This window comes from Sparus aurata, chromosome 9 (genome assembly GCF_900880675.1).
Source record: "Sparus aurata chromosome 9, fSpaAur1.1, whole genome shotgun sequence".
Lineage (NCBI taxonomy): Eukaryota > Metazoa > Chordata > Actinopteri > Spariformes > Sparidae > Sparus > Sparus aurata.
Window position 1 is genome coordinate 15,084,573 of NC_044195.1, and position 27,911 is coordinate 15,112,483.

Sequence of the window (27,911 nt, forward strand, 5' to 3'; positions counted from 1 at the left end):
CTTGCCAGGTAGAAAAGCCAGGATTGCCCACAATGCAATGCGGCACAGTCCGTTCACCCTGCTGCCACCTGGCAAAACATACAGAAGTATCTGCTGCCATACAACCAGACTACAGAGCAGCTTCATTTACACTTGGTTGTACAACCTTGTGTTGTAGAATGAAACATATGAGCCTTGGACTACACCTCTGACAGATGAGCCGGTGGTCTGGGCGTGTAATGCTAGCAGAGGCTAATCTAGCCTCGAGCTGTGAGCCTGAAGAAGAGATGAGGGTATGGTAAACTCGCTTCCTTCTAACTCCAAACCCCCACATTTTTATTTATTTATCTATTTTCATTTTTGAACATGTAGTTTCCAGCTTTCACATGTTTCCCTCTGGAGCTTCAAAATGGCTTCATACAACTGTGTTCACATATGCAGTAGTACTTCCCGAAACCTGTAAACAAACTTAAACTTGTGAATTCAGCACTCAGTGGAGTGGTGCGGCTCAGAGGAAATGAACTACAGTATATGATGCTCTGGCTGAGCAGGCTTTATTTTTAAGTCGGGGAAATATTGTTGGTTTTGGTCTTTTCATTAGATTTTCTGACATTATGAAAAACATAGATTATCACCAGACCTGTCCTTTAAAAATGTATATGAAGTTCAAATAAAAAGCTGAAAATACTGGTTATGCTTGATGCAAATTGAAGAATGTCCGTTTCACCATTTGTTTGATTTCTCCTTGATTTTCTTCTTCATGGGCTCATAAGTATATAGATATTTGTATTGCCGAGGGGCTCCTTGTTTCTGCACACATGCTGTTACATTTCTGTATCAAACGGCTATACGCCTTGTGAGAACTTGAATGAACCGTGGCAGTCAAATGTTCAGGTCCTGACGGTAATTGCACACCGTTTCAATACACTGTATCTTTGAGTAGGAGGGAGTCTTAGAGCTGGATCATAAACATTGATTATAAATGCTGAAACCTTAAATAATTCTCGACGAGAACACCGGCTAAGTGTAAGTTTGTCTAAACAACAGTTCAAGAAAAACAAAAGCCAGAGATAATCCAAAATCATTGGCTGTGACACCACATCAAAGTGTCCTCCACCCCCCCAGAGCCAGCTGAGCAAAGATGGAGCCAGTTAACCCTTTCTTAACCCGACCTGCGAGAATCACATCAGATGGAGCAGTCGAAACGCTCGGCTGAAGCCACATGTAATTACAGCTCAGGAGATCGTCTCGCAGTCGCTTCACTGCACGCCTCCCTTTTCTGCTTCCTGTCAAGATAAAGAACACTTCAGCACCTTCGTGTGTGGACTCGCCCCCTCACACGGGGCGGTAGACCCCGTGTGAGGGGGCCTCAAGCCTCAAGCTTGTGGAGAGGAAAATTAAATAGTGATTAGGCTTTCAACAGCTCTGTTCTTTTGCAGCCGCTCTCCTGCTGTGTGTGTTTGTGTGTAATGTGTCAAGATCTTATGAAGCAGAATAATAATAAGCTATAGAAGACAGCTATGCAAATGTCAAGCCGTGACTCTCACTGCACCATGGCAGACCAATAAAAGGAAACAGTTGATAACAATATTCAGTAGAATGGGGTTTCAACTTGACTTACTGAGGGTAAACTTTAAAACCCACACTGAAAAATCTTTGCACTGTGTTATTAATGCTTTTTATTGATGATGGTTTGTGTGTGTGTGTGAGAAACAGAGAAAGATATTGAACGCTCTCTGGGAGGAACACACAGTTAGTAAAGAACACAGTTCCAGTGATGCAGGATGGTACTCTGTTGTTTAATTCTTGATCTACAGTATGCTGTGGTTTAAATGGTTCACAATGACCAGAACAATTATTTCATGCCAAATCACGTTCTTGTGAGAATGGATAATGTGTTTGATTTGATCCGGATTACGAGAGATTAAACAAAAAAATGCAGATTGTTAAGGTCTTTTGTGGTTCGGTGATACGACATGTTCCCGTTGAAAATAGGCCTTTTTGTAACTAATACGATTATATAATGTGCATTCATTGCAATAATTGCTGTTCAGCCAGTGCCTTGTCTGCTCTGAAAAAGACCTTTGAATCTGATTCATCTGAGAACACTAAAGAAACCAAAGTGCTCTGAGAAGCTATCAAGATTCAGGTGAACAAATTATATTCACTTTTCTTTTATTTGAAGAAATTATGCTCATCAAGGAGAAACGAATGAGAGATGAGCACGAAAAGAAACATTGTTTAGATCTGTGATATCTCAGTAACATTAAACCTGGGTCGTTTGCTGCTGTTATTTTCAGCTCCACTTGTCACAGCCGTTGAGTGTATTTTACAGTTAAGGCCCCTAGTGGCTAAAAATGTATCAACTTCAAGGTTAAAGGTGCACTATGTAGTTTTAGAGAAGATTTTTTTTTTTTTTATCAGCAGAGAAAGATTCTTCTTTGACTGAAATGTTTATGCCTAAAGAAAAAAACAAAACAAACACTCTTTGTTTTCATGACTGAATAAACAAACTGACCTTAAAGGACAACATAGTTTCATGCTGCTTTATATGTGGCGGACCCTGCCACCTTTCTAGCTTCAGAAAGTGTTCTGGGACCTTATTTTCCTCTAAGAACAGCTTGTTTATTCAGTTATGGACATAATAAATATTTCTGAGTTTGCTATATTAGCTCATTAGTTTGTTAGTTTGAATTTCTTCTCCAAAACTACATAATGCTCCTTTAACATTGCACAGCATTTTACAAGCACTTCACTCTGGATAGTAACCGATCGCCTATTAATGAAGAGTACCCCAGTTTTGTAGGTTGCTTATGTAACCAGAGTGAATGCAGGTCAGGGACTTTTTCTGAGGGGGTTCGGGCTGATTTTTATTGCCTCACTCTCTCGCAGTGATAATTGAGACCATGTCGTGTTGACCCACAGGGGTTTGGCACAGCCTCCTCTTTCTATCTGGATCGCCTCACGCCGCTCGGTGGCCTGACTGTATTAGGAGAATCCTCCCTTGTTTCTGGAGCGAGAGGCGGGCCTTTGGAGAGCAGGAATGCGCTGGAAGTTTTCCTGCGAGCTCCCCTTCACATGTTGAAGAGCGTCCGTCCCGCGCCTCGACATGGACCTGTGGCCGCTGCTGCTCCTGTGCGTCCAGCTCTGCTTGAGCTCCGGGTACGAAGGTAAGCGCTGACAAAGGCCCTCATTCACCTACTGTGCGACTGGATCCACTGTGATGGATACAGGACGACGAGATAATCGGGCAGCTTTATCTTTTTTCTTTCTTTTTTTTTCTTTTTTGGAGTGGTGGGAAAGTAGAGGACAGCAGCAGGATTTTAGATGAGAGAAGTTTCGCTGAGTTTTCTGCGCATGATGCGTTTGAGGTCTCTTCTCCTCACCGCTGGTTTCTGGTGAACCGCGGGTGTGTTTACGTGGAGGGGGTGGGGAGCGGGGGGAGTGCAGTGTGCATGCGGGGGACGTCTCTCTGCACAGAGCTCGGTCTGTGCAACCCTGACTTTTTCATTTATTTCTCCTGTAAGACGTATCTACCAACTCTTTCAATTAAACTGCTGGAAAGAACTGTCACATCTTGTTAGTGCTGCTCTGTCTGGAGGTATTCACAGGACTTCACTGATGAGTTTCTACACTGGTGTTGTGTAAACACAGATGAACACACACACACTTAAGTTGAGCTGCAGTGATTAGTCGATTTACTGATGAGAGTTTGCTACTTTTGCTTTGTGTTAAATCATTATAAATAGAGTATCTTTGTGTTTTGGACTTTAGGTCTGAAAAGAAGAGACATTTGGTGGTGTCAACTAAGATTTTGGGTACATTTTTTCCAAATATTCTCATCTTTAGAGAAGATGAGAATAATATTGGTGAATAATATTGGTGAAACAATCGACCAAAAAGTAAAAATTGATGATTTGTTGCATCCACAGTCCAACATCTGACTCTCCACTCATATGAATAAGAGCCTGTAGCCTGCAGTGAGGAGCTGAAATGACTTCAAAGCTCCAGTCTGGATGGAGCATTGTACGTGTGTGCAGTCACAGTGGCTGTGTGCCTGTAGATGGTTAGAGAGTGGTTCACCACAGCTGCTGTATGATCATACAGGCTGAAACATGAATGTGAGCTGCAGAGCAGATTTACACTGACAGACTAAAAACTGCCTGTCGTGCTGATGGTCAGGACTCTGGTCTGTACTTGTGTATGTGTGTTTGTGTGTGTTCATCTTTGAGGAGATTATTTTACAGGGGAGTGTTTCTGTTTGTTCCGGTGGTCAGTTAGCCCGTGTATCAGCTGAGTGCGCATGCCTCAAAATTGGCTCTCAGTGCGCCAGAATTAATGTTTTCTTTTAAAGAAGCTACTTTTTGCATCGTTTAGCCTCTTTTTTTCACAATGGAAATCTCTAAACTTGTGCGCTTAGAGTTAAATCCATCTACAGGAAGTCATCGTAAAAGCCTGATCATACTTTCCATGATGATTCTTGTGCGGATGTGAGTCTGGGGCAGATTCATCCTCCACACACAGAGAGTAAGTTTGGGAAAAGCCAGCAGGCAACATCACTGGAGAACAGTTACTCTAGCAAGCGCTCGGTCGTCTCTCTGCCAGAAAAAAAAGGAGCAACACTCAACAGCTAAAGGTAAATCCTGAGGAGTTGCAAAGGAAAGCTGAAGGAACAAATCAGGAACCAACTGTCCCTGATGAAGTAGTTACTGCTCTGAAGTGCTCGGTCTAACAGGGTAAATGAGCTCAGAAAACAGGCATCCAAGTTGTTATAGAGACACTAACCAGAGGCAAAAATGTTAAAGCAACAGTATGTAGAAATTGGCAGTTTTGTGTGATTTGGCAACCCCCCAGTGCAGCAACACTGTCGTGAATACAAATCCCTGGTCTGTAACAGTTTTTCAGATGTAATGTAGGTCCTGAATACAAACAAAACTCATAACATCACAACAATGTTCTGTGTTGAAAACTTGTATGTTGAAGTAAACGTGTGTAACGCTGCGATCTTTCCCTCTCACTGAAGTTACACAGTGCAGAAGCAAGTGATAGGGGGCCGAGGGGCTGGGACAAAGACACCATTCACCCTGTTAAGAGACACTGAACCATCAATGTGATTTTTAAAGTTGTTTTTTGAGGTAAAAAAAAACATACAGTTGCCATAGCCTCCCTGCCAGCTCTGGAGGAGAGAGTCTGGTACAGAGCCAGACCTGGAGGAATAAACACCCCAAGCTACGTCAGAGTTTTACTCTGTTGGGATTTAAAAGTGGATTTATATTCACTCCTGCTTAACAACCTGACTGCGGCAGGGATCCAGAGAGGTGAGACTCCATTATCGGGTGTTAGTGTTCTATAATGTTGCACTGAACGTCATGAACGCAACATTACAGAGAGGAGAGGGGAAGAAGAAGAGACAGAACCAGAGTCTCCGGTGAGTTCTGAGTTTAGTTAGAGTTGACCTGAACCCACACACACGGACACGTCCTCTGTTCATTCCATTGCTCGCTAGCTTGTGGCCAGTGGACAGAATGGTAATCTGGATGTTCAGGGTGAATAAGCAGTAACGTGAATAAACACAAATGATCCCACAGTCAAATTTGTGTGACTAATGCAAGTGATGTTTTGCAGATGGTGAACAAAGCACCAAACAACACATTTATGCGTGAACTGGCTCAGGCTCAAATGTTCACGAGGTAATGTTATAAATGTGCATTCACTTTATACATCAACTTCCTTCCTCACTCTTTGACTCTCTCCCGGAAGTTGTAGAGACAGGCGACCACATGAAACATGGCGTTACCTTGAGAAAACTTGTGGATTTCACCAGCTAGTTGTTAACTGTGTCCATCTGATGTTTGGTGCTGATCCGGTACAGTTCAGTGTGTGAGCTGGAAAAAACAAAACAACTGAGCTTAAAGAGGCTAGAGAGGCATTTTATGTTGAGCTGAGGGTCACTGCTGAGTCAGGTGTAATTCACAGTGGGATCATTTTTCACATTACACATCGTCATTTGGTCCACTGTTGATACTAAAACGGAAAACAGGAGGAAAATAAATGCTATACCAGGAAAGCAGTGTGTGAGCTTCAAACTGTGAATCAGCATTCTGATCACATCTAAATGAATCATTCCCAATTAACTCTGCTGCTAACAACTGTTATTCATGTTAGTGTCTCTCAGGTTATGCAGTTCTTCCTCCCACGCAACTGACAGGAAATACACTCTTAGTGAATGAATGACACAAACCAGGCACATAAACTCTTTCAGATTTTAAACTATTTTACTAATGAATGCTACTGAACAGCCATTATCATTGAATATTTGTTAAACAGATACACAGGTTATTAGTTAGTATATAATGATTACATATGTGATGCCATTTATTGTGGCCCTTTATGGGTCCATCACTGTAACTACTTGGCATTTGTGCCTCACTATAACATGTTAATGTGGAAACAACACAGCGGCAGCAGTTTGTTCCTCAGGGTCGTAAACTGCTGATGTGATTAAGGAACCGGCAGCTGACGTGTTGGTGCACAGTTTAAATGGGACAGAAATCATTAGTGCTCCAAAAGGACTTATGTAACCCGGTAATCATGGTGTGTTGAACTGAGCGATAAAGAAATGACATCCCATTTTATTTTCTGCTTTCTTCAGCTCTGCTAGCCTGCAGCTACACTTCAACATTTACAGAGAGTGAGCTGCCACATAATGACAGTTTGTATTACAGGCCTGCAGAGGAAAGCTAATTGGAATATCAGGCTCTGAAATTCAAATCTGATTCACTCCCAGAGGTTGGTGAGGAAGGTAAGCGTCTCCGCTTCCTGCACTATTAACACTTTGGCATCTTCCGCGCTGTGAACGTCTTTGAAGTGGGAGAGGCGAGCAGGGGCACGATGCTGACTGCTGAGCTCATCATGTTGACGTACTTGTTAGATATAAATGCAGAGGAGTCAGATCAAATATTAAAGGACAAATTCAAGGCCAGCCAATTACATCTAATGCTGAGCTGCAGAGTTTGCAAGTTCAGGCCCGCACTGCCAGTCCAGCCTGCGCCACCTGTGGGAAAGAACGGCAACAGCAGCATCACTTAAGATAGGCAGATGGAGATGTTAAGAGTGTATGAAGGGAAAAGTAGATGTAGCCAATTCATCTGTTAATGTAACGACCAGAGCATACAGAAAAAATGTTTTTTTAATTCCTGATGGGTCGCTTAACATGTGCACAACACATGCATGTTACTGTCGCCTTCTCACACCCTGCAGGCCAGTTTATTGAAAAGATGACTTCACACACGACAAGAGGCTTGGATCTGCAACATGTTCACACACTGCTCAGAGTGTCCTCGTATGTCCTCTGTTCTCCTCAGTTATTTTTAGAGATGGAAGAAGTGCAAAAACTATTCACGAGAATTAATAATAAATGTTCTGTCTTTGTTTCTGTCTTGCATGTGATTGTGCCATTGTTCACTCATCTCTTGCTCAACACTTAAAATAAGAAGATTTGTATTAGATTTACATTTTATAAAGGCAATTGATATACTGGGAAAACCCAAATAAGAGTTGTTTATCAAATGAAAAAATGTAAATCTATTTATGTGATCGTTAATAAGTTAAATGCACAGTATGTGATTTTTTGCCAATAGTGGTCTCTCAATCAGGGTAAAATAAAAGACACAAGCAGTGGGGGATCCTGGGAGATGTTGTCTGTTGTTTTATTTGTCGAGTGTTTATTGTGGATATGAGCCTCTCAGGTTATACAGTCTGGTTAGGTGAAATGGTTATTACAGGGCAGTTTCTTCTTCTAGGCTTGTTAGAAACTATTTATGGACTATGTGACAGTTATTTGGCTGTGTGTTTGTCTTCCAGTAAAAATGTAGGTGGACAGGTGGTATTGGCATTAAAAAGTAGAACTAAGAAAACACGCAGCCTCACTTAAAGAGAAAACAGCAGCTTTAAAAGAGAAAGACGCTGCTGCTCTGCTACTCATTTCTTGTAAGTGGTGCTAGTAATCAAAACTGCAGCATACAGATGTAATGTGCCGCCACTGCCACTGCTGCGTCCTGATGGTGGTGTGGCGGCGCAGCCTGTGTGTAGATGAGCCAACAGTGTCGCCTCGTGGCACAGCTGGAGCCTCCTGAATGCAGAGGACTGAGTTAAAGTTGTAATCCTTTTAAGTCCCGGTCGATTTGGTGACACCTTTGGTTACTGCTTGTACTGGCAGCTGTGGTTTAATACTTTAGCAAACACTCTGTGAGCGTCTGCTTCGCAAGAAATACAGCAACCGATTACAGTGCAGCCAAACACACTCACGCTGATTTGATAAAGAAAAAAAACAGTATTTGATTTTGTGAATTTGTTCATTTTTACCGTGACTTGATTTCAAAAGTTGCACCGAGAGTGAGTAGTTTTCAAGCCAGCAGCAGGACAAATAAATAAAATAGATAATTAACAGCTTGGGAGTTTTGGACTTTTGGTTGTACAAAAGAAGTAATCTGGCGATGTCACGTTGGGCTCTGGGAATGTTCTGACGAGCATTTTTTCCCATTTACTTTGTGACCTTTTAGACCAAACGATGACTTGCTTTATTTTGGAAACAATCGATAATCAAAATTGTCCTTAGAATAGAGAATGAATGGGGCGCGCAGGTGGTCGAGTGGTTAGAGCGCATGCCATAATGTCAGTCCCGGTCAGGTGACTGGACGTACCTGAAGACGTGCCAGTAATTTGCGCACATAGTTTGTGCAAGGCATTATGGGGGTTAGGAATACTGTGCATATGGATGTAAATGTAGAGTTTAAATGGCTCTGTCCGAAAACAGCCATAGAAAATATGAAAATTGGCATGAAAATCTAGCGGATTACGTTTGTAAAACTCAATTCCATGAGATGATTTGTGTTTGATGGAGAACTGACTAGTCATTGTTACTGATACCTGCAGGTGAATCAGAAATGAGTAGCCATGGTGCAAATTGCTGTATTCTGTTGGCCTGAAAAATGGCTGCAGGTTGCTTAAGAGCTGATCATTTTTTTTGGATGCATATGACTCGAAACTAATGTTCACTTTGAAGGAGACACACACACTCACACACACACACACACACACATACAAACACACACGAACAAACATAAACACACACACACACACACCTGTAATTAGTTTTCCACACCTTCCTCTGCCTGCCTACTTCGCCTCACTCAGGAGCTGACGCGAAAGTTTTCCCATTAGACAGCTGAATCTGACTCACTCAGTATGTGGGTTTGCTCTGTACAATCCATGCTGTGTGATCCGACTGCTAAAACCTCAGAGCCTGTTGTGTGTGTGTATTAGATGGCTTGCGGCATTTTGGTCCCAGACAGCTTTCATTAAACTGACAGAAGAGCCATGATGAGGAATGGGGGACGGGATGCGAGATGTGCTCACAGTATCAGGTTCACTGACCAACATGCGGCTGATATATGAAGCAGGAGGAGGGAGGAACACTCCTTTACTTGTGGATCCTGAACAGAGGACACATTCACGACAGGGTTCATAACATCCCCTAGCCACCGTTGAAGACCCCTCCCCCCTACTTTAACCCCTTCCTCACCCATTACCCTCTTCTCTCTCTGCTATTCCTGCGTCCTGACTTGCTCCCTCTTCATCCTCCATCCTGAAATAATCCTCCTTCCTCATCACAATTCCCCTCACATTTGTCATTTATCATCGTCACTCAACTGTGTCCCTAACGAGCACCGCAGCCACCACTGAGATATCTTTCAGTTCTTCTCGGATGCTGCTGTTTTATGGTTGATATATCTTTCGCTCTGTCTGAGGAATCTGTTTACTTTTAAAAGTTGACTTAAAATGGTAAGTATGATCCATGGGAGCTATTTAGGAACAGGAAGTTTCAAAATAGTTCAGCTCTTTTCATTTCTACCAAATGCAAATAGGGGGCCAGAGCAAAAACATCCCCGCTGGATTGAGCAGAATGAATTTTTGTGTTCAATAGATTCATTTTCCAAACCAGCCTGAAAAAAGACGATCTTTTGAGAGCTGGTGCATGTGGTTTGTCCAAAAGATCCATATCCCCCACAGCGTCTGGTTCAAATGAAAAGTTAGGCAATATTTTTAAGCCTGTTCTTGGTGCTGTTTTGCAATAATAAAAAAATTAAAAAAGCCTCACAGGTCAGCCCAGGACAGTGCTTTCAAGCATTGCCTAACATGTTAGATGCAGCCCTTTTCATCGTATTAGTTGCTTTTTCTTCTTTTCTTTCACCCCCAGGGTCAGGACACTATGGCTACGGAGACGACGAGGACTGGTATTCTCGAAGATATAAAGGTGACGACATGCTGGGTTTGACACACCATCAATACATTCATGAATACATAAATGCATACAAAACTGGAGGGCTGGGAAAGAAATGAATTGGAGTAAACTATAAACTCCTGAGCTAAAATATTTTCTGATAGCTGCTAAAGGTCTGCTAGCTACCACGATATGAAATGTCTCTGTTAGCTGCTAGCTAGGCTTAACTTAAATATTTTAATGTTAAAGAGGAAAGCAAGGGATTATGACACTCACACTTTTTGGACATATCTTTTATAAACAAACTTCTGTCCTTTGATAGCTTCATTGGTCTGTTAGCCATAGACCTACAAACCATTCAACAACAGTACGATGTGTAACCGAGCAACGCAAACTTTGCCACATCACATTTGATTGAATAATTTTATATGCCCCAGATTTTAATATTTGTAATCTAAAGTATTTTAATGTTGAAGAGAAAATAGAGGAATTATGATATACGACAACACACATTTTTGCCCAATGCATGCTAAATTAGCTGCTAATGCTCTGCTAGCTACTACAACCCAACTGTCAATTTAGCTAGTTGCACACATCAGATATGGATGGATTAATTTATCAAACGCCTCCCAGTTCAAGATGTCCTGTCCAAAAATAGTAATGTTTTTACAGTCAGAGAAAAAGCTGTTGATGATTTTCTGACATATTTGTCATATAAAAAAAGATCCCAGGGCTGGAATTCATACGTAGGCTATTTTTAAATTTCACTGTGTCTTTAAAGCTGCCTAATTCATCGGCAGTTCGTTCAGCCAGTTTTGTAAACCGACTCTGTTACGTCAGCAGCTCTCAGCTTTAAATTCGGGGTCAGTTAGACACGGAACATTACTGTACAGGCCAAGTCAAACTCTTCCCTTGTGTAAAAGCTCAAATGTAGTATTATTTTCTCTTACCCCAGTGGTTGTGGTGACTTTTCCAACACACACACACACATACAGAGAGAGCGGGAGCAAGGGAGGCTTACTGTGTAATGAAAACTCATTTTTATTCCAACTGGAAATTAGCCTGAACTGGTGCGTACGCTCCCCTCCAAGTGTGTGCATGTGTGTGTTTGTGTGTGTGTGTGTGTGTTGGTCCACACAGTTGAGTGTTTGTCCCGAGCCAGCAGGAAATCAACTGCACATTTTGATTTCCCTGTATTGGAATATAAACCTTGTGGCCCCCTCAGACTTTTAGTTCAGTTCAATTCTGTCATTTTATTACCCAAGATAAGAAACAAGACTTACAATCACGGGCGACAAAAATACACAATTAGGTCAACAAAAACAGGAACCAAATAAAAAGTACAAAAAACATTTTGAGAGATGCATTTATTCACTTCCCTGATTAGAGTTAAATCTGTACGATCAAATATGAAGCTACAGCCAGCAGTTAGCTTAGCATAAATACTCAAAATAGGGGAAAAGCTAACAAAATCCACCAACCAGCACCTTTAGCTCTTAAAGCTCACTGTTATTAAATAGCATATTATTATTCTGTGTTTGTTTGATCCAGAAAGTGAGGCTAAGAAAATCCTGGCACATAATTCCCTGTAAACCTGTAACCTGTCATTTTTACAATTTGCTTTTTTAACTGATTAAACAAACAAGTGACGTTTATTCGTGAGAAGTGCTAGTAGCTGGATTTTATAACGTTTGGAAATGGGGAAGCTACATTTTTACGTCACAGGCACAAAACCGGCATCAGTCTTCTCATCCAGCTCCTCCGGATGAACTTTATTGAACCATTTGTGGTCAATCTAATCCATGTCATTCTGTGGACAGACTAAATCTTGGAACCATAGCTGATAGCTTAAGTAAATAGTGTGATAGGTATCAATAAAGACCTGCTCTCTTAACACAGACATTTCTCTGTATGGAAATATTCTCACTCTATCATACACACACGCACGCACACACACACACACACACACACACACACACACACACACACACACACACACACACACACAAACACACTTTCTGAAAGTGTTCTCTCTACACATCATTATCCGTCTTTCCTCAAGTGAAAGTATCTCCTCTGCCTCATGAGACACTGTTGGATTATGGGAAACTGCAGATAAGGTAATGAGAAATCCACCGCATCAGTCTGAGCTCAGATGATGGGCGGGTTTTCATATTTTCACACTTAAGTAGGAAGTTTTTCTCCGCTTTTATAGTCTTCAGGTAAGTGCCTTTTATTGAACGCTGACATTATCAACAGTTCCTCCCGTTCCAGGCCGTCCTATAAAAACGTATAAGTGCTTTGATGCAGTATAGAAAAAGGTCAGAGCAGCTAACCTTCCTCCATTTGTAGGGACACCATGGTGTGCACCCATTAAGGTCAAACATGGTGACGTGAGCTGTCGCACACCCAGAGGCGAGCACTACAGGAATGTGATGGGGACACGCTGCAAGATCCGCTGCAAGCAAGGATACGAGTCCCAGAGCTCAGAGGTGGTGTGCATGGCCAGCAAACACTGGTCCTCGAACTACGCCTGTCGAGGTAAGAGCTCACGTCTGAACACTCTCACACATGCAGTGTGCACTCATCCACACACTCGCGTACTACTTTGCCTCTAGGAGTCATAGTAACGGTAAGTTTGTCCTTGGCCCCAGTCCACTTTCAAACTATTTTTCCCCACAGCTTTGAAACCACATCACACTGGGAGGGGATTTTGTTTTTTGTTATGGATATTCTCCACTCAAATCACATTTCTTTGTAAATTAAAACTGCCTGTAGTTGAAGCTCAGGATTGTAAAAATTAGTTCATGTTTATGTGAACAATTACATGTATCTGGAAGGTGTGAAACCCTCTTTGAAAACAATATTTAAAATCTCTCCAGGATACTAATGGAAAATAACTGCCATTACTATTACTGGTGTCACTGTGCAGTTAATCTCTGAAAGGCTGGTTCCTACGATATCTGAGAGCAAAATAATTATAGCTGTTTTGAATTGACCCACTTGGAGGGAGAAAAAGCTTATTACTGCAACCACCCCTCATATAAACTGTTCAGCCACATCATCAAATCAAGTTCAAGTGAAAAGCATTGATCATGTTATAAATGCAATGTTCTGCTGGGAAACGGGTTCCCTGCATTCATGTGGAAACCATTTGCACCCACCACCCACCTAAACACTGCTGCAGAACATGTGCAGCCCCCACAGGGCTTGTTCCAGGATGTCCCAGGGATGCTCGATCAGATTGTGATCTGGCGAATTTGGAGGCCAAGTTGACATCTTGAGCTTTTTGTTACATTCCTTCGGTCATTCTTGAGCAGTGTCCTGTGGGGGGGGGGGGGGGGGGGGGGAGACTGCCATCTGGGAGTGCTCTTGCCACAAGGGGGTGTGCATGGTCTGCGACAGTGCTTTGGTAGGTGATGCGTGTCAAGTGGCATCCTCATGAATGCCACCAGCCAAGGTTTCCCAACAGAACATTGCATTGTTACAAGATGATCAGTGTTATTCACCTGAACTGTCAGTGTTTTTAATGATGAGGCTGATCTGCATGTGGAGGACTGAAACTGCCAAAATAAAAGATTAATAAAGAAAAGAAATCGGTAAAGAATACAGAAATATATGACAAAATAAATGTAATAATGTGTAATAATGATAAAATGGAGATAAAATGGTAAAGTAAATAATAAGTTGAATTGAAGGTAATTTTGATAACGTATCTTTGTAGACAAACCTTTTTTTCATGAATAATACAGCTGCAGAGATTGTCGTAAAGTATACGTAAAAACATTATCATGAATGTGAATTAGTATTTAGAATTTAAATTTTAGCAATATGAACAATAACACATTTCATACAAATAAATACAGAGACAAATTAAGCAGAAAATTAAATTTATGTCACATTTTTATAAATGAATACCTTCCTTTTTTAAAATTTTACTTTTGGTGCATTTATTGGCATATTGATACATTTATTGAGCCATTTATTTATTTCTTAATTTATCTTTGATTTCAGCAGTTTCAGTCCTCCACACATAGACTTTATTAAACACTACTGCTATTACCACTGCTGATCAAGAGTCAGTTCAGGTTAAGTGGTTCTCTGAGACGGTTTAGTGTTGATCAGATGTACAATATTTGTAATCATGAACATCACAACATTTCCAATAAACTGGAAAAGACCAGTGATGAGTGGTTCATCTGTGAGGTTTGATAAAGGACAAAGATGTACCCGTATTTAAGAGATGCATCAAAATCTCAACCAAATTAAACGGAGCAAATCATCAACTCAAAGCAATACTTCCACTGAGCTCTTTTTAATCTGACAGAGATCCGCTGTCCCAAACTGAACATGCCCGCTAACGGTGGCTACAAGTGTTCGGACGGCTCCTACTTCAACTCCCGCTGTGAGTTCTTCTGCTCACCTGGATTCACTCTGAAGGGCCAGAAGACGGCAACGTGCCAGCACAGCAAGCAGTGGAGCGCCGGAGTGCCCACTTGTGTTGGTGAGACTGTGTGTGTTGTTGTCTTGTGCACACTTTCATCTCTCACAGAACAGTGGAAGCTGCAAAGGACTTGGCTTCATTGTAAAAAAAATATGTAACAGGTACTTTACCTCCTAAAACCTTAATGTCAGCTGTAGACTACTGGATATAAGTCTAAGACAAGAAGTACTCCTCATAATACCAGGTTATATAATTGTTGTTTAGGACAGAACAGGCCTGCAGACATGGACATATACTGTGGTTTGTCTCTCATCAACAGAAAATGATGAATGTGTTTCACGTTTGCAGCCTCAGTCTGAGCCTGATAATGACTCGACTCTGATTTTCACGAAAAGCTGATCTATAAGTCTGCACTTAAGGGATCATGGCTGAATAGTCTTGCGAGCTTGAAAACAGCAGACATTCACAGGCTTTGTTTGTGTACAGATTCATTCAGAACTCACTGTATTGTGGCTGTCAGGTCTTAACAATGCTGTTGGTGAAGTGACACACTGTGTCCCACATCTGTGTGTATGTGATAGAGCCTCATGTTCCCTCAGAGTAATAATTCATACTTTGTTTTCATTGTCATCTTAAAAATGTGTTCTGAAACCGAGTCTCTGTCTTTATCATTAGAATTTGAAAACTATGGGAGAATGAAAAACCAGCTGTCTTTGTTGGAAATTGCGGCTGAGGGAATGTATGGAATGAGTGGAGGGAGCTGCGATTTTAGCTGCCACTAAGACTGGGTGGTCGCTTTGGATATTTGTGAAAGGCTCATTTGCACAGTGAAGAGATGTGCATGAGGCTGTGTCAGGAGAGTAGTCAAGTCCCTCCACTTCAGGCGGACCACCATGGGACCTTATTACAGAAAAAAGATGAATGGTGAATGGCGAGACAAATGTTTGATCCCGTATGAAATGTGCCATGAATACGTCTGTCAATTTAGAAGACAATTTTTCAGCTTAAAAAAACTCACAGTTTGTCTAAGAAGTTATGAAATATAAGACTGTGAAAATAACTCGAAACTTGAAAGACTACACACACAACAGTCGGGTTATGGACGTAGTCTCATTTTGATATGTTTATTTATACACTGACAAACAAAATATAAGTAATTCAAACACAATTAAATTGAGAACAAACATTGTTTTGTGTCTCACCATTGACTACTGTACAATTTTTCCCATTGGGTGCACCAGAAGTGCACCAGCGGGACTTCTCCTGTTTCCTCACTGATGACATCACAATTTAGCCCAACATTAGCATAGCTGTCCCAATCCTGATTTTATTTGAAGAAGTTGCCACTTCAGTGACTTCAACAAACATCACCTGAGATTTAAGAATGACTTTTTTCCAAACTCGTGAGTTTGGTCATCCACCTCTTTTCTCTTTGACGTTAAATGTGAAAGACATACTGGTGAAGACGATTTCGATTAAATAAAGCAGCCAAACAGCATTATGTAGTAACAAAATGACTGTCTGATCTAACACCCAGCCTAGACTAAATAGGTCGATCGCTGCGCCGCATTGCCCCAATCATGCTGCTTCTTTAGTTCCTCAGCATAATTTGTCAAGCCCTGAATTTTTGTCAGGACATTTAAGCTTTAGCCTGAGACTTTAAGCAAGGCATCATGTTCCAAGCTACCAGTTGCAATTTTTTAAGAGATTTGTTATCTTTTATTTGTCTTCTTTTAGGTTGAGTGTGCCAAAAATAATAAAAAGGCAGCTGGTGACAGCGTTTTCAGCCAACACTAAGCACTGTAGGGAGGGTTATCATTTCAGCCGCCAAAATAAACAGTTGCCGGCTAGAAACGAGAGGCTGCTTTTAGCTGCTTCTGTCTGAAATCAAAGACCAACTTGAGTGGTAAATCTGCCACCATTATCCTTTTAAACTTTCCTGCAAGAGCAGAAAGAAGTAACTAAAGGGGACTTAGAGAACACTCAGTTACTACTCTTCTCGATGTGGCTGATAGAGTCGACATTTTATATTATCTGGGGCCCAATTAGTAATATGTCTATAACCTGGCTGATGTGATTCTCTCTCTCTCTCTCTCTCTCTGTAGATATGGATCCTCCAAAAATCAAGTGTCCTAATGTGAAGGATAAGTGGGCAGAACCAGGAAAAGTGACGGCGAGGGTGACCTGGGACACACCAGAGGGTGTGGACACTGCGGACGGCATCCTCACGGAGTCAGTCTCATCGCCACTAACCTTCTTATCTTTTCTACCATTTTGTTTCAGTCCACTCTGGTCTGTTTAAGTCCTGCTGGCTATGCAGCTATGAACACGGCAAAAGATTAAAACAGAGCCTGTCTCTTGCAGTGTTATCCTCAAAGGGAAGGCGCCAAAATCTGACTTCCCAGAGGGACTCCACAAGATGTCCTACACTGTGTTTGACCGTGCCGGGAACAAAGGATCATGTCGCTTCACTGTCAGAGTGCGAGGTGAGCTTTTAAAAGCGGAGTTAGAGACAGAAGGCTTTTGATAATCTGTGTGGAGCAAGAGTTTCTGTGAGGTTTTATTTGAGAGGTTAACTCCAAGATGTCACCTGGTAAGTGCTGTGTTATTTGGCCCTAAAAAGGGGAGGGAGGAGATTAGAATCATTACATTTCTAATTATAATAAATGAATTGGCAGTGCAGCCTACATATCTTTTATCAGAGCACAGCAGGTTAGCTGAATATGCAAAAATGTGATAACTGTCTGCAGGGGGGAGTTTAATTCAACATATATTACAATAATTATATGAAAAAAAACATTTACCCTGGTTTAAATTGAGCTTTTCTATCATGTAAATTCCTTTCCAATAGTGGAACCAGTAAAATGGTACCAAATTGTCAGACCTCTATGAGAAATTGTTTGCTGTGAGGAGGTCGGAGGTTCATTGCTTGAGTGGTCTGCAGCTGCTGCTTCTCCACAAATAAGATGGCCATGCTTCGAGGAGTCAAAAAGCAATAGTGTCTCCGGGTGGCCTTTGTCACCTTGTTAAGTTGAAAATGTCCAAGTTCAGAGTTTTAAGTTCACAGTACAAGCTGTCGCATATAAGAATCAGATTACTGACCAAGAGTGTAGCAGAACAATTCTAAGTTTATCAATAGAACTTCTGTACTTTGTCCATCAAAACGCCACTCCTTTTGTCATTTGTTCACTTCATATGATATATCCTCCTAGGGTATACAGACAGGGTGGCCATGTGATATTCCCTTATTCTCCTTTTCCTCGTGATGGATTTGGTGTGGAAATACAATTTTCAGAGGATCCAGCCTTTGAGTTTAGACACACCTACAGTCTTATGATGAAGAGTGAGCTTGATTGTTTCCAGTTCCAGGCACGAGACTCAAGTATCCATTTATTACATGACTAAACTGTTCTTTTCATCCTTTCATCCTGTCAAGAACATGAATTTCCAGAACAAATCTAATGGCAGTCCACCCAGTAGTGCTGACTAAAGTGATGGACCAGCAGACAGACAGACCAACCAAAATCCTCAGTTTCTTAGACTTTGTTGATGTTTACGCACATAGAACTGCCTCTGTCTTCTCCTCCAGTCTTCCTCTCTTGCTGCTACCTTTCTGCCTGTCATGTTTCCTCACATTTGTTTGTCTAATGTGTCCCTCTCTCTCTGTGCAGTGCGCCGCTGCAGCGAACTGTTTCCTCCAGACAACGGTTACATGAAGTGCGACAGTGACAGAGACAACTACGGGGCCACTTGTAATTTCAAATGCACCGGCGGCTACGAGCTGCAGGGCAGCGCTGCCAGAGTGTGTCAGTATGGACTCACCTGGTCTGGCGCTGATACGAACTGTGCACGTACGTACTGCACACACACACACACACACACACACACACATACACACATTAACACAAACACAAGCACAATCTACAATCTCATAGTAGTTGTATGAATAAAACAACAAATGGCAAAAAAAAAGAAAAAAGGAGAAAGTCATTTAGAAAAATCCATTTTTTTCCCTTAAAGTTGACTCGATGATAAGAGCAGATTGGAACATGAAAGTGTTTTTCTTCTGTTTCACTTTGTTTTAAGGACCTTCGACTTAATTTCTAAAAAATGGTTGCCTTCATTTAAAATATCTGTCTCCTGGGTGTTGCACTCATAATGTGTATGATCATTGGAGATTATTCCAAGTAATATAGCAGCCCAGAGAGTCATTTGCAGTGTGATCTCCAAGAAGAAAAGCTTTGGTCCAAAAGTTCAAGCAACTTTGGAAAACAACCAAAACAAACGGAAAATAGTTTGAAGACAGTTCTCTGCACTTCCTCCACATTGTTAATTCCAGTTTTATTTTTACCATTCCAGGGTTAAAATTGTCCTTTGATGAATTTTAATTGGTATCTGCTTCAGTAATGACATTGAGGTTGTTATTTTTTTTTCTCATGCAGTGTACCGAAATTCAGCATTCAGTGTTGCCAGCTCTTGAAAGAGAAACAAGCAACCAGGTCCATGGAAACAAGTCCAAAATAAACCACTTGGCTCTCAAAACAGCCCAAAACATGCAACTCTACCTAATGAGAGAGAGAGAGAGAGAGAGAGAGGCCATTTGATCAATTAATACTGGATATACTGTATATGTATGAATTCATTTAGCATTTAATTAATTTACGTTTTAACAAATCAGATTGGCCAAGAAAGAATACAGAACAGATAAATGAATGAATGAAAATTAAAGTAAAAAACTTTTACTTTAAGCGTTTAATGAACTGATCAAATAATTAAATCAGTGTATCTGCAGAGAGCCTTTGAAACACGCCCCACGTGAGGTCGAATCCAGTCCTTCAGTACAGTCTCTTCTCCCACTCTTTGTTATATTTATTTCCGCCTACTTCGTACTCGTCATTGTTAGCTAAGTAGCAGCATAGTGGTAATAAACACGACAATGTCGTGTAAAGTTTGCCTACGAGTGCCAAACTGGTTCCATGTGAGAAGCTCAGTGGAGGAGAAAATGGCTCCTCGGCTGACCATCGATTAGACAAATCAATACTGGACACCCCTCTATTGAATGAGTGACACGTGAAAAAGTCGAGGATGTGAGAGACAGTGTTCTTGCACAGCTTCTTTGCAAGAAACCATAAGCAATTTATACTCGATGTGTCAATCTGAGTTCATTGTTGAATACACTGTGAGGCTGCACAAGACCCTTATCTGATTTCACTGCTCAACAGCCCAAAGGGATCAAACTCTGCAGCATCTCACTGGGATCTTGTGCTGCATTAACTCTTGTGTTCTTGTACTGCGTGTCACATCTTCTCATGTCACCTAATTGTCACCCTAACTGTGTCATCGCAGCCATGAATATTAACGTGGGAGTGCGTACGGCCGCCGCGCTGCTGGACCAGTTCTATGAGAAAAGACGGCTCCTCATTATCTCGGCCCCAACGGCTGCCAATCACAATTACCGCTTCCAGATGACAAACTTACAGGTGAGGCACGACTCACAGGGAGATCATGAGCTGTATATGAGACAGAAGAAGGAGAGAGGGAGGGAAGAAGTGATGGAAAGCAATACTCTACTTTGTGTCTTGCTGCTCACAAACAGGGCTGCGGTGTGCTTCTTTCTCGCTCAGCTGCCTAAGTGGGACAAAGCAGCGAGGCAAATAAAAAAGGGGGCTGGGGTGATGAACAGTAAACGTCGAGATGATGAATAAACGACACAGACACCGGCTTTGATATGCTATTCTGGGGCTGGATGTGTCCCCGGGTTGTCAGAGACCATTAAGTCAGAGCTGTGTTTTAACGCCGGACCTTTTGAAAGTGACTTTGTTATCAGCTGAAAGACAAGATCGTGTCTAAGGACAATTTGTGAAGGACGTTAGTGATCAGTCCTGGTATCTGTCGGCCAGTTATCATTAGTAGTTTGTGCTAATCAGATTTATATTGATGAGCTGATTAAAACATTCTATTTACTTCAAAAAATTCAAATTGCCACTAAGATGACCTCTTTTTTTCCAATTCAAACCACTTGTTTAAGTCTTTTTTAGAATTAAAGGATAAGTTCACTCAAACAACTGAAGTAAAAGGGGACTTGTTTTAAAATGTAAAAGATGCAACTGAAAAAAAACTTAAACTGAGTAGACAATGACTGAGTTTTTATTTTTTGGTTGAACTTTTCTTTTCAAGTGTCTTGCTGTTACTGTGGCAGATTTAATTTTTAACTTGTATTTTGTTGCCTAAACGTTACAAAGTATTTTTATTGCCTAAACCTGACCAGATATTTTGTTGCCTTAACCTAACCCAGTATTGTTTGTGATGAACCATACCTGAACACCAGGTGTGAGTGTGAGCGTAATTGCACGGTGATATAAAGTGGAATCACTTTTCTTTTGCCTGAATGCGAATCAATGACAAAGCTCCAAAACAACAACATTCATATATCTTTCTCTCTGGTTCTTTCTCTTTCGTGTGGACAGCATGCTCAGTGTGGACTGGACCTGAGGCATGTGACAGTAATTGAGCTGGTTGGGACTTACCCGGCACAGATCGGCCGAATTCGACACACACTGTTGCCCCCGTTGCTGTCCTTGCAGCTCAGGTAGTCATACACACACGCACACACAGACACACACTTTCACAACATGTGTCTCTGGCTCGTTCCAGCTGCTTACTGAGCTGATGTGCGTTTCCTAGGTTACTGCTCCAGATTCCTCAAAGGTCTTTCCAAATGGTGCTGGTAGACAAGCAGGGTACGGACAAGCAACGCTACCCGTTCCCAATCACCGCGGCTGAATTATTCACCACCATCGACACCTTTCCCCTCCGCAAGGATGAGATGGTGCTGCAGCAGGAGGCGGGTCAGACCTGTCAATCATAAAACCCTGGACACTCTGCCACCCTTGATCCTTTTCCTCCTCAGTCGGTCAAAGCAGACAGGACCCACTCACATCTTCTGTTTCTTTCTACATGTCACACACGTCTACCTGAACTAATTCAGTCCTGTATCCACAAGGTGTGAGTGTGTGTGTGTGTGTGTGTGTGTTTCTGTGTGTGTGCCATCAAAGATCTAGATGTCAGTCATGGCGCTGACCTGAAGCAAGATTTGTTAAAGAGACGTTACTAAATGGAATGGGTCATACAGTACATTACAATCATATTGATTCCTGTGTCTCGTCTATCTGTATTTTTATTATTATTATTATTATTATTATTATTATTATTATTATTATTGATATTTTCAAAACAGAAATATGTTTTTGTATGAAAAGTCTTTTTACTGTATGAACTGGAAAACTCTTAGCCTGTCAAGTATTTATGTCCCACTTCTCTCATAATGATGAAATCTGTCACTCTCTGGAACACTGTGTGTGTTTTATGTGCAGGACAGGACAGTGATTCAGCTCTGTTTGTACACTCTACGTCTGGATTTACAAGACACTGATTAAATATGTCTATCATTGAGAAAGTGATCTGAAGTGTGTCAGTGAGAGTGCAAGAGACAAGCCTGATCCCCTGAAGACAAGTCAAGAGAGAAACGGAAGGAGCAATAGTAAAAAAAAAATATTATGTAAGAAACGAAGAGTAAGAATTTGACCGCTGGACGTGGTTATCCACCCTAATCATCCAATATTACGGTGGCCTTGAGGGTCAAAACACAAGAAAATTCTACTAATTGCTAAAATAGGACAGAACCCAAGTCCAATGGGACAGGTCAATGCTATTACCTATTTTAAAGGGATAGGTTTTGAAGTGAGGCTGTGCGAGGCACTTATCAACAGTCCATGCATTTGCTTCATTAAATTGCGGTCTGTTGTTGCGTTTTTATCCACTGTACAATTTGTGTTTGTATTTGACCTCTGTGTGAACTCAGAACTCAACAGAAAAATCTGGTTGGTTGTTTTCCTCCAGCCTTCCTCCCCTTTAGCTCGTCTTTATATGTTTGTGCACACATTTTGCACTCAACTAACACTGGTGTTCTTGGAGAAAAAGCATGAAAATATTTGTTTTTAAATGCAAAATATCAATTTTCAGGTACCCGTTCGTAGAGATGCAAAATGTTATGTGGATTTTTAATAAAACATTGGTTACATGGCTTGTTCATGAAAAAATAAATGGAGACACCTGGGCTAGTCTTCAGCAGATCTACAAATCAAAGGTTAATTAAAAAAAATCAGTCAGTGCGTTTACATGCACAGCTTAGTCAGATTACAGCCATAGTTCGACTATGCTGCTCAGTCGGACAACTGCAATTATCCGAGTATACATGCCAGTGAGAAAATCGAATTACTGGCCGAAAGCATGTCATACCCCGGTACGCTAGGTGGCGCTGTGCCCATTTCAACTAGTGTTAACGGCGCACCTCCGGCTGACCTCTTTACGTCACCAGCTGCCTCGGCATTCAAGAAAGATGGCGTACGAAGAGCGAGACGAAGCTACATCTTTGTACACTTCGTATATGGTGTACATGATAATTACACAGACTAGGGGCACTCTGGCGCTCTTTCTTGCCGTGATTTCGGAGGAAAGCCGCCGCCGCCGCCGCCCGTCTACTTCCGGCTCACGGCCCCGGGGAAAAATCTCGCGCCTGCGCAGAACGCAAAATCCGATCCGATCCGCTGGAAACGTATACATGCAGGAGTAATGCGACTTTCAATCGAATAATCTACGTAGTGTAATTCGACTATGAGAAATCCGATCCGGTCCGATTTGAGTCAGACAAAGGTGTATACATGCATCTTAAAAATCCGTTCATAGTCAGACTAACGCAGTAATTCGGTTTTCTTGAGTGTCATGTAAACGCACTGAATGGTATTCAGAAAGTACTTCCCTACAACAAACACACCAAAATATTTACAGAAAGTAACTATAAATAAGAAAAACTGAAAATAAAGGTAAACAAACAGTTTTCAGTGTCTAATCAATTGCCTCTCTCGGGGAGGGGTGTATTGTTGCAAATTTGGCTTTTCAATAGAAAATTGTGCTTTTCTAATGAATGTTTACATGTTCAGAGAAAAATCGATGGATTCTTTTGGTGGTGTGTCAAAAATCTACAGTCAAAAAGCACCAACTTGGTTTCTAGGTGTACACTCACAAAGGCAGCGCCTAATCAACAGCTCCATATTGGAGGCATTCAACAAAAAGGCAAACAGTCTATGGAAACGTGTGTGTTTATTTCAAAATATTCCTGTAACACATGTGGGACAAAATCGGCTGGAACACAGAGTTTGATGCTTGGAAACCAGACACAACAGAGATAGTACATGCTGTACGTCAAGAGTTTCTTCTGTAATCGGGTATTGCACAAGCCTCTCATCTAAAGTATGTTGCACAGTGAACACCTTGTTTGATTATTACTAAATGTAATTGTGCAGAGTGAAACTGTTTTGCTCCGGGAGTTCAGAGCAGAAGGTTTACCAAGTACAAGCAGACGAAATTGGCATTCCACATGAAAAATGGTTGTATGGGATTCAACTTGAGAATAGTTTTTGTGAATTGTGTGATTCATCACAGGATGGTGGATCTCAGAGCCGCGGGCGACAGGGACAAGGTGACTGTCACTGACTCATTATTAGGCTTCCCCTGAGATGAAGGCAGCTCGCCTCAGTGCTGACTCACTCTGTAACATTCAGCCCCCATCTCAGGGTTCCTGGGAACACTCTTCACACATCACACATCTCTTCTGAGGTTAAGGAGATGACAACGTTATCAGTGCTTTACATAACCTTTCTTTTGTTCATCTACCTCTGTTTAATCTAATACCATGCAGTTTCTATTATCACACTGATACAGTGCTATGAAAATTTACATTGAAGCAAGGCTAAGTCATGTAATCTGTCTTCTTTTTAGTTAATTCATCAGTTTTTATTACGACAACCAGAGGTGGAAAGTAACATACACAAGAACTCTCATTTTGGGAAGTGCATTTTTTGAGAACTTGTACTGTTACATCAAGTGCTACGATCAACCAACAATTGTGATTTCAATTAAAATAAGGACAGCTTTGAGCTAACTGCTACCATCAGTGTGCGAACATGGTCACGAAAACAGCGGTGACATGCTGATGTTTCTGAGGTGTAATGTTTACCATCTTAATTTAGCTTGTTAGCATGCTAAACAGCGGCACCAAACAAAAACCACAGCTGAGGCTGATGAGAACATCATTAGTTTTGCATGTGTTTGGTTAACCAAAGTATTGGGGGAAAAAAACTTTGACCTAACGACAACACAAAAGAAACAGCTAATCAAGGACATTTTTCACAACCGTGTAACTCAATGTCCTGGGCATCCATTCAACAACTGTTGGATACAAAGAAAACGACCTCATGGCGGCACTAGAGGAAAAGTTGTGGTCCATTAGTTCTGGAGAAGGACGACATTGACATACATGAAGATGCCGGTGTGGCTGGACAGGCTCAACATTTGATGGTTCCAGCTTCTCAAAAAATGCAAACCTATTGTTGCTGGTTTAGTTAATTGTGAATTGAGTGTTTTTAGGTTCGAGCCCATCTGTCTGCAATGATAGAATGGGAGTCAGTGCATTTACCTAAGCTCTGTATTTAAGTACACATTTCAGGTACATCTACTTTACTCGAGTATTTCCACTTTCCGCTACTTTACACTTCCACTCGACTATATTTTGGAGGCAAATATTGTAGTTTTTACTCCTCTGCATTTATTTGATAACTTAAGTTGTTAATTACTCTGTAGACTGTAATTAGCAAGGAATTAAGAGAGAACGTATTCCAATATTCAGAAAACTCCTGAATACTAGATCCAATATTGGCTCAGCTCATAGTATATGGTATACAGATGGTATATTTGTTGGCAGAAAATGACTTTTAATACTAAGGTACATCTAATATCAGATATTTTAAGTATTTTACTCAAGTACTATTTATATGAGTGACTTTCAGTTTTTTATTTCAAAGTAATATTTAAGTATGGTCGGGCAACGCAAATGTAAACATCTGAAGACGCTGCCTACAGCTATAAGAAATGTGGTGGCCATTTTTCACATATTGTCTTGCAGGTTAAAACTCACCAATCGAGTAATTAAAAAATATTGACAAAGTTTGTTGCAGTCCTAGTTTTTTGCCTATATTCTGACGTCAGAATGTATAATATATCACCCTGAGTAGCATCTACAAAGTACCCTATATAGTAGGAGGCTACTCCATTTTAACAACATGTACCCGTCTGAACAAAAGCTTATAAATAAAAGATGGTTTCTAGACGTGCAGATAGACGAGTGGTTAAGAGCACATGCCACATATGCAGCGGACCACCGTTTGCATCCCCGCCAGAGGACCATTGCTGCAGTCACACCCCCCTCTCTCTCCCATTTCCTGTTTATCTACTGTCAAAATAAAGGTGTCTGTGCCTGAAAAAAATCTTTTAAAAAATGGTTTCTACCTTAGAGAGCACTTGAAAGTTGATAATAAAATGATAACTGATAATAAAATGTGATGTTCCTTCCACATTAAACATACAGTTTGTATCTAACCTGAGAAGTCCTCAAAAGTGCTACTATTGTAACTCTACGAGAGTAGTTTTTCTCACAAGTGATCGTCATCATTCTGCTTCAGTATCAATAAAGTCAAGTCAGAGTACAAGAACTCGTCACTTTCCACCTCTGTACACGACAGCTTGTATGGGGATGAATCTCAGCATCATCATGTGCTTCAGACCAAAACGCAGCTCTTATACGGGGAATGTCTAAGTCTCTACGTTACTGATCGGTGTCTCGTCTAACGCCTTATAAATGGTCTCAGTCAGCTGTAACTACATGCAGATATGACTCTGGTACGTGAATCACAGGGGCGAGGACGGACACATCAGGAGTCACACCAGTGTGCTTATTCGGTTAGTTAAACATACATCACATGTTTTCATATACAGCAGTAAACAGCAGTGCTTGGTCAAGACTAGATGGTTCGGAGAGCGGGGGGGGGGGGGCGCACATGTGGATGAGTGTGTAAGGCATGACTGGCTGTTCTGGACAGGAGACGAGATCTGAACGGGGGGAAAGAAGTCGGGAGAGGGACGGCCTCTGTTCCTTCATGAGTCTTGGACCCTTCACTGTTCTCTTTGTTCTTGACAGTTCCACTCCACCAGTCCTCTCCTCTCTCCTTCACACCACTTCTCTGTCCTTCTCCTCTCCCTCTGTTATCCTCCTTCATCCTCTCTGCCTGTGCTCGCGCACTGCTCATGAGTTGCACTTGCGCATGCTGGATCGCAGCATCAGCGTGCACTCGTGGGGGACTTCTGGGTTCTCAATCATGCGTTGCCAAAGCCGCTGTTCCTCCCCATATGAGTCCATCCAGTCTACCTCGTTCCCGTAGCTTTTGCCTTGAGGGGGGACGAGACAAACACACAAACATTTGTTTTACTTTGGTAGAGCTACTAGAGAGCCCCGAGGACATGAACAGTCTCCAAACACTAGGTGTTTTTAGAAAACGTGTCTTTAGGTGACTTTCTAAAGCTAAATGAATGAATTGACCGTCATCATGGTGTCATGAATACAGCTACACCAGAGACACCCCAAGTACATGTAAGTCACAATGATGCATATACATTTCCAAACCACACAATGAAAAGGCAGATAATAAAGTAGAACAATTTGAAATATCCTTTAGACCTTCATGTCTCCATCAAAACAGTACTGTATAATCCTGATGAAATCAGAAAAAAACAGAGTAAAAAGTCCGTATGGCCATAATTTCAAGGCTTTGGTGCAACATAGTGTTCCACTTCCAACATGCCTGTGAACACCATCACTCTCCTGGTGCTCTGAGCTCCTAGTCTGGACCATTAGACGCCCGGCTTATCAAGCTAACTGGCTAATGGCAGCTACAGTTAGCAGCAGTTAGCGGTTATTCTGTTGATATGCTCGCCCCTGTTTGATTGAGTCGGAATTCTTGGCCATTTCTTACATATTAAACCTTTAAGTTCACATGTTCATTAGTGAGCTTTAGGGATGCTAGTAGGTAAATTCTGTTACATTTGGACAAAGCCAGGCTAGCTGTTCACCCTGTTTCCAGACATTATGCTATGCTAAGCTAACTGGCTTCTGGCCTATGCGGGTTGTTTGCATGGCACAACATAAAAATTGAATGCATTCACCTATTATTATAGGTAATATAAAAAATATTGAACCATTTCCTTACATAAATAAAATGCTTGGTTTTCTTTCAGAATATTTTCTGTTGAGCCGTG

General features: G+C 41.4%; 2 protein-coding genes across 5 annotated transcripts in view; one reads left to right on the forward strand and one right to left on the reverse strand.

The window, feature by feature from the left end:
• Positions 1-2,816: 2,816 nt before the first annotated feature.
• Positions 2,817-22,161, forward strand: srpx (sushi-repeat containing protein X-linked). Of its 2 annotated transcripts, XM_030429142.1 has the most exons (10): positions 2,817-3,149; positions 10,238-10,294; positions 12,614-12,802; positions 14,589-14,765; positions 16,811-16,937; positions 17,070-17,191; positions 18,377-18,556; positions 20,052-20,185; positions 21,173-21,294; positions 21,390-22,161. In XM_030429142.1, the coding sequence occupies exons 1-10, from the start codon at positions 3,089-3,091 to the stop codon at positions 21,571-21,573; spliced, it is 1,353 nt and encodes a 450-aa protein (XP_030285002.1). In that variant the 5' UTR covers positions 2,817-3,088; the 3' UTR covers positions 21,574-22,161. The 2 variants fall into 2 exon arrangements, with proteins under 2 accessions (XP_030285002.1, XP_030285003.1); XM_030429143.1 differs by lacking the exon at positions 10,238-10,294.
• Positions 22,162-23,845: 1,684 nt separating this feature from the next.
• Positions 23,846-27,911, reverse strand: part of sytl5 (synaptotagmin-like 5) — a 48,020-nt gene continuing 43,954 nt past the window's right edge. For all 3 annotated transcript variants that reach the window (XM_030429169.1, XM_030429168.1, XM_030429170.1), the window contains one exon: positions 23,846-27,044. In XM_030429169.1, the coding sequence (XP_030285029.1) occupies positions 26,902-27,044 (143 nt within the window). In that variant the 3' untranslated portion in view covers positions 23,846-26,901. The remainder of the gene's footprint in view (positions 27,045-27,911) is intronic.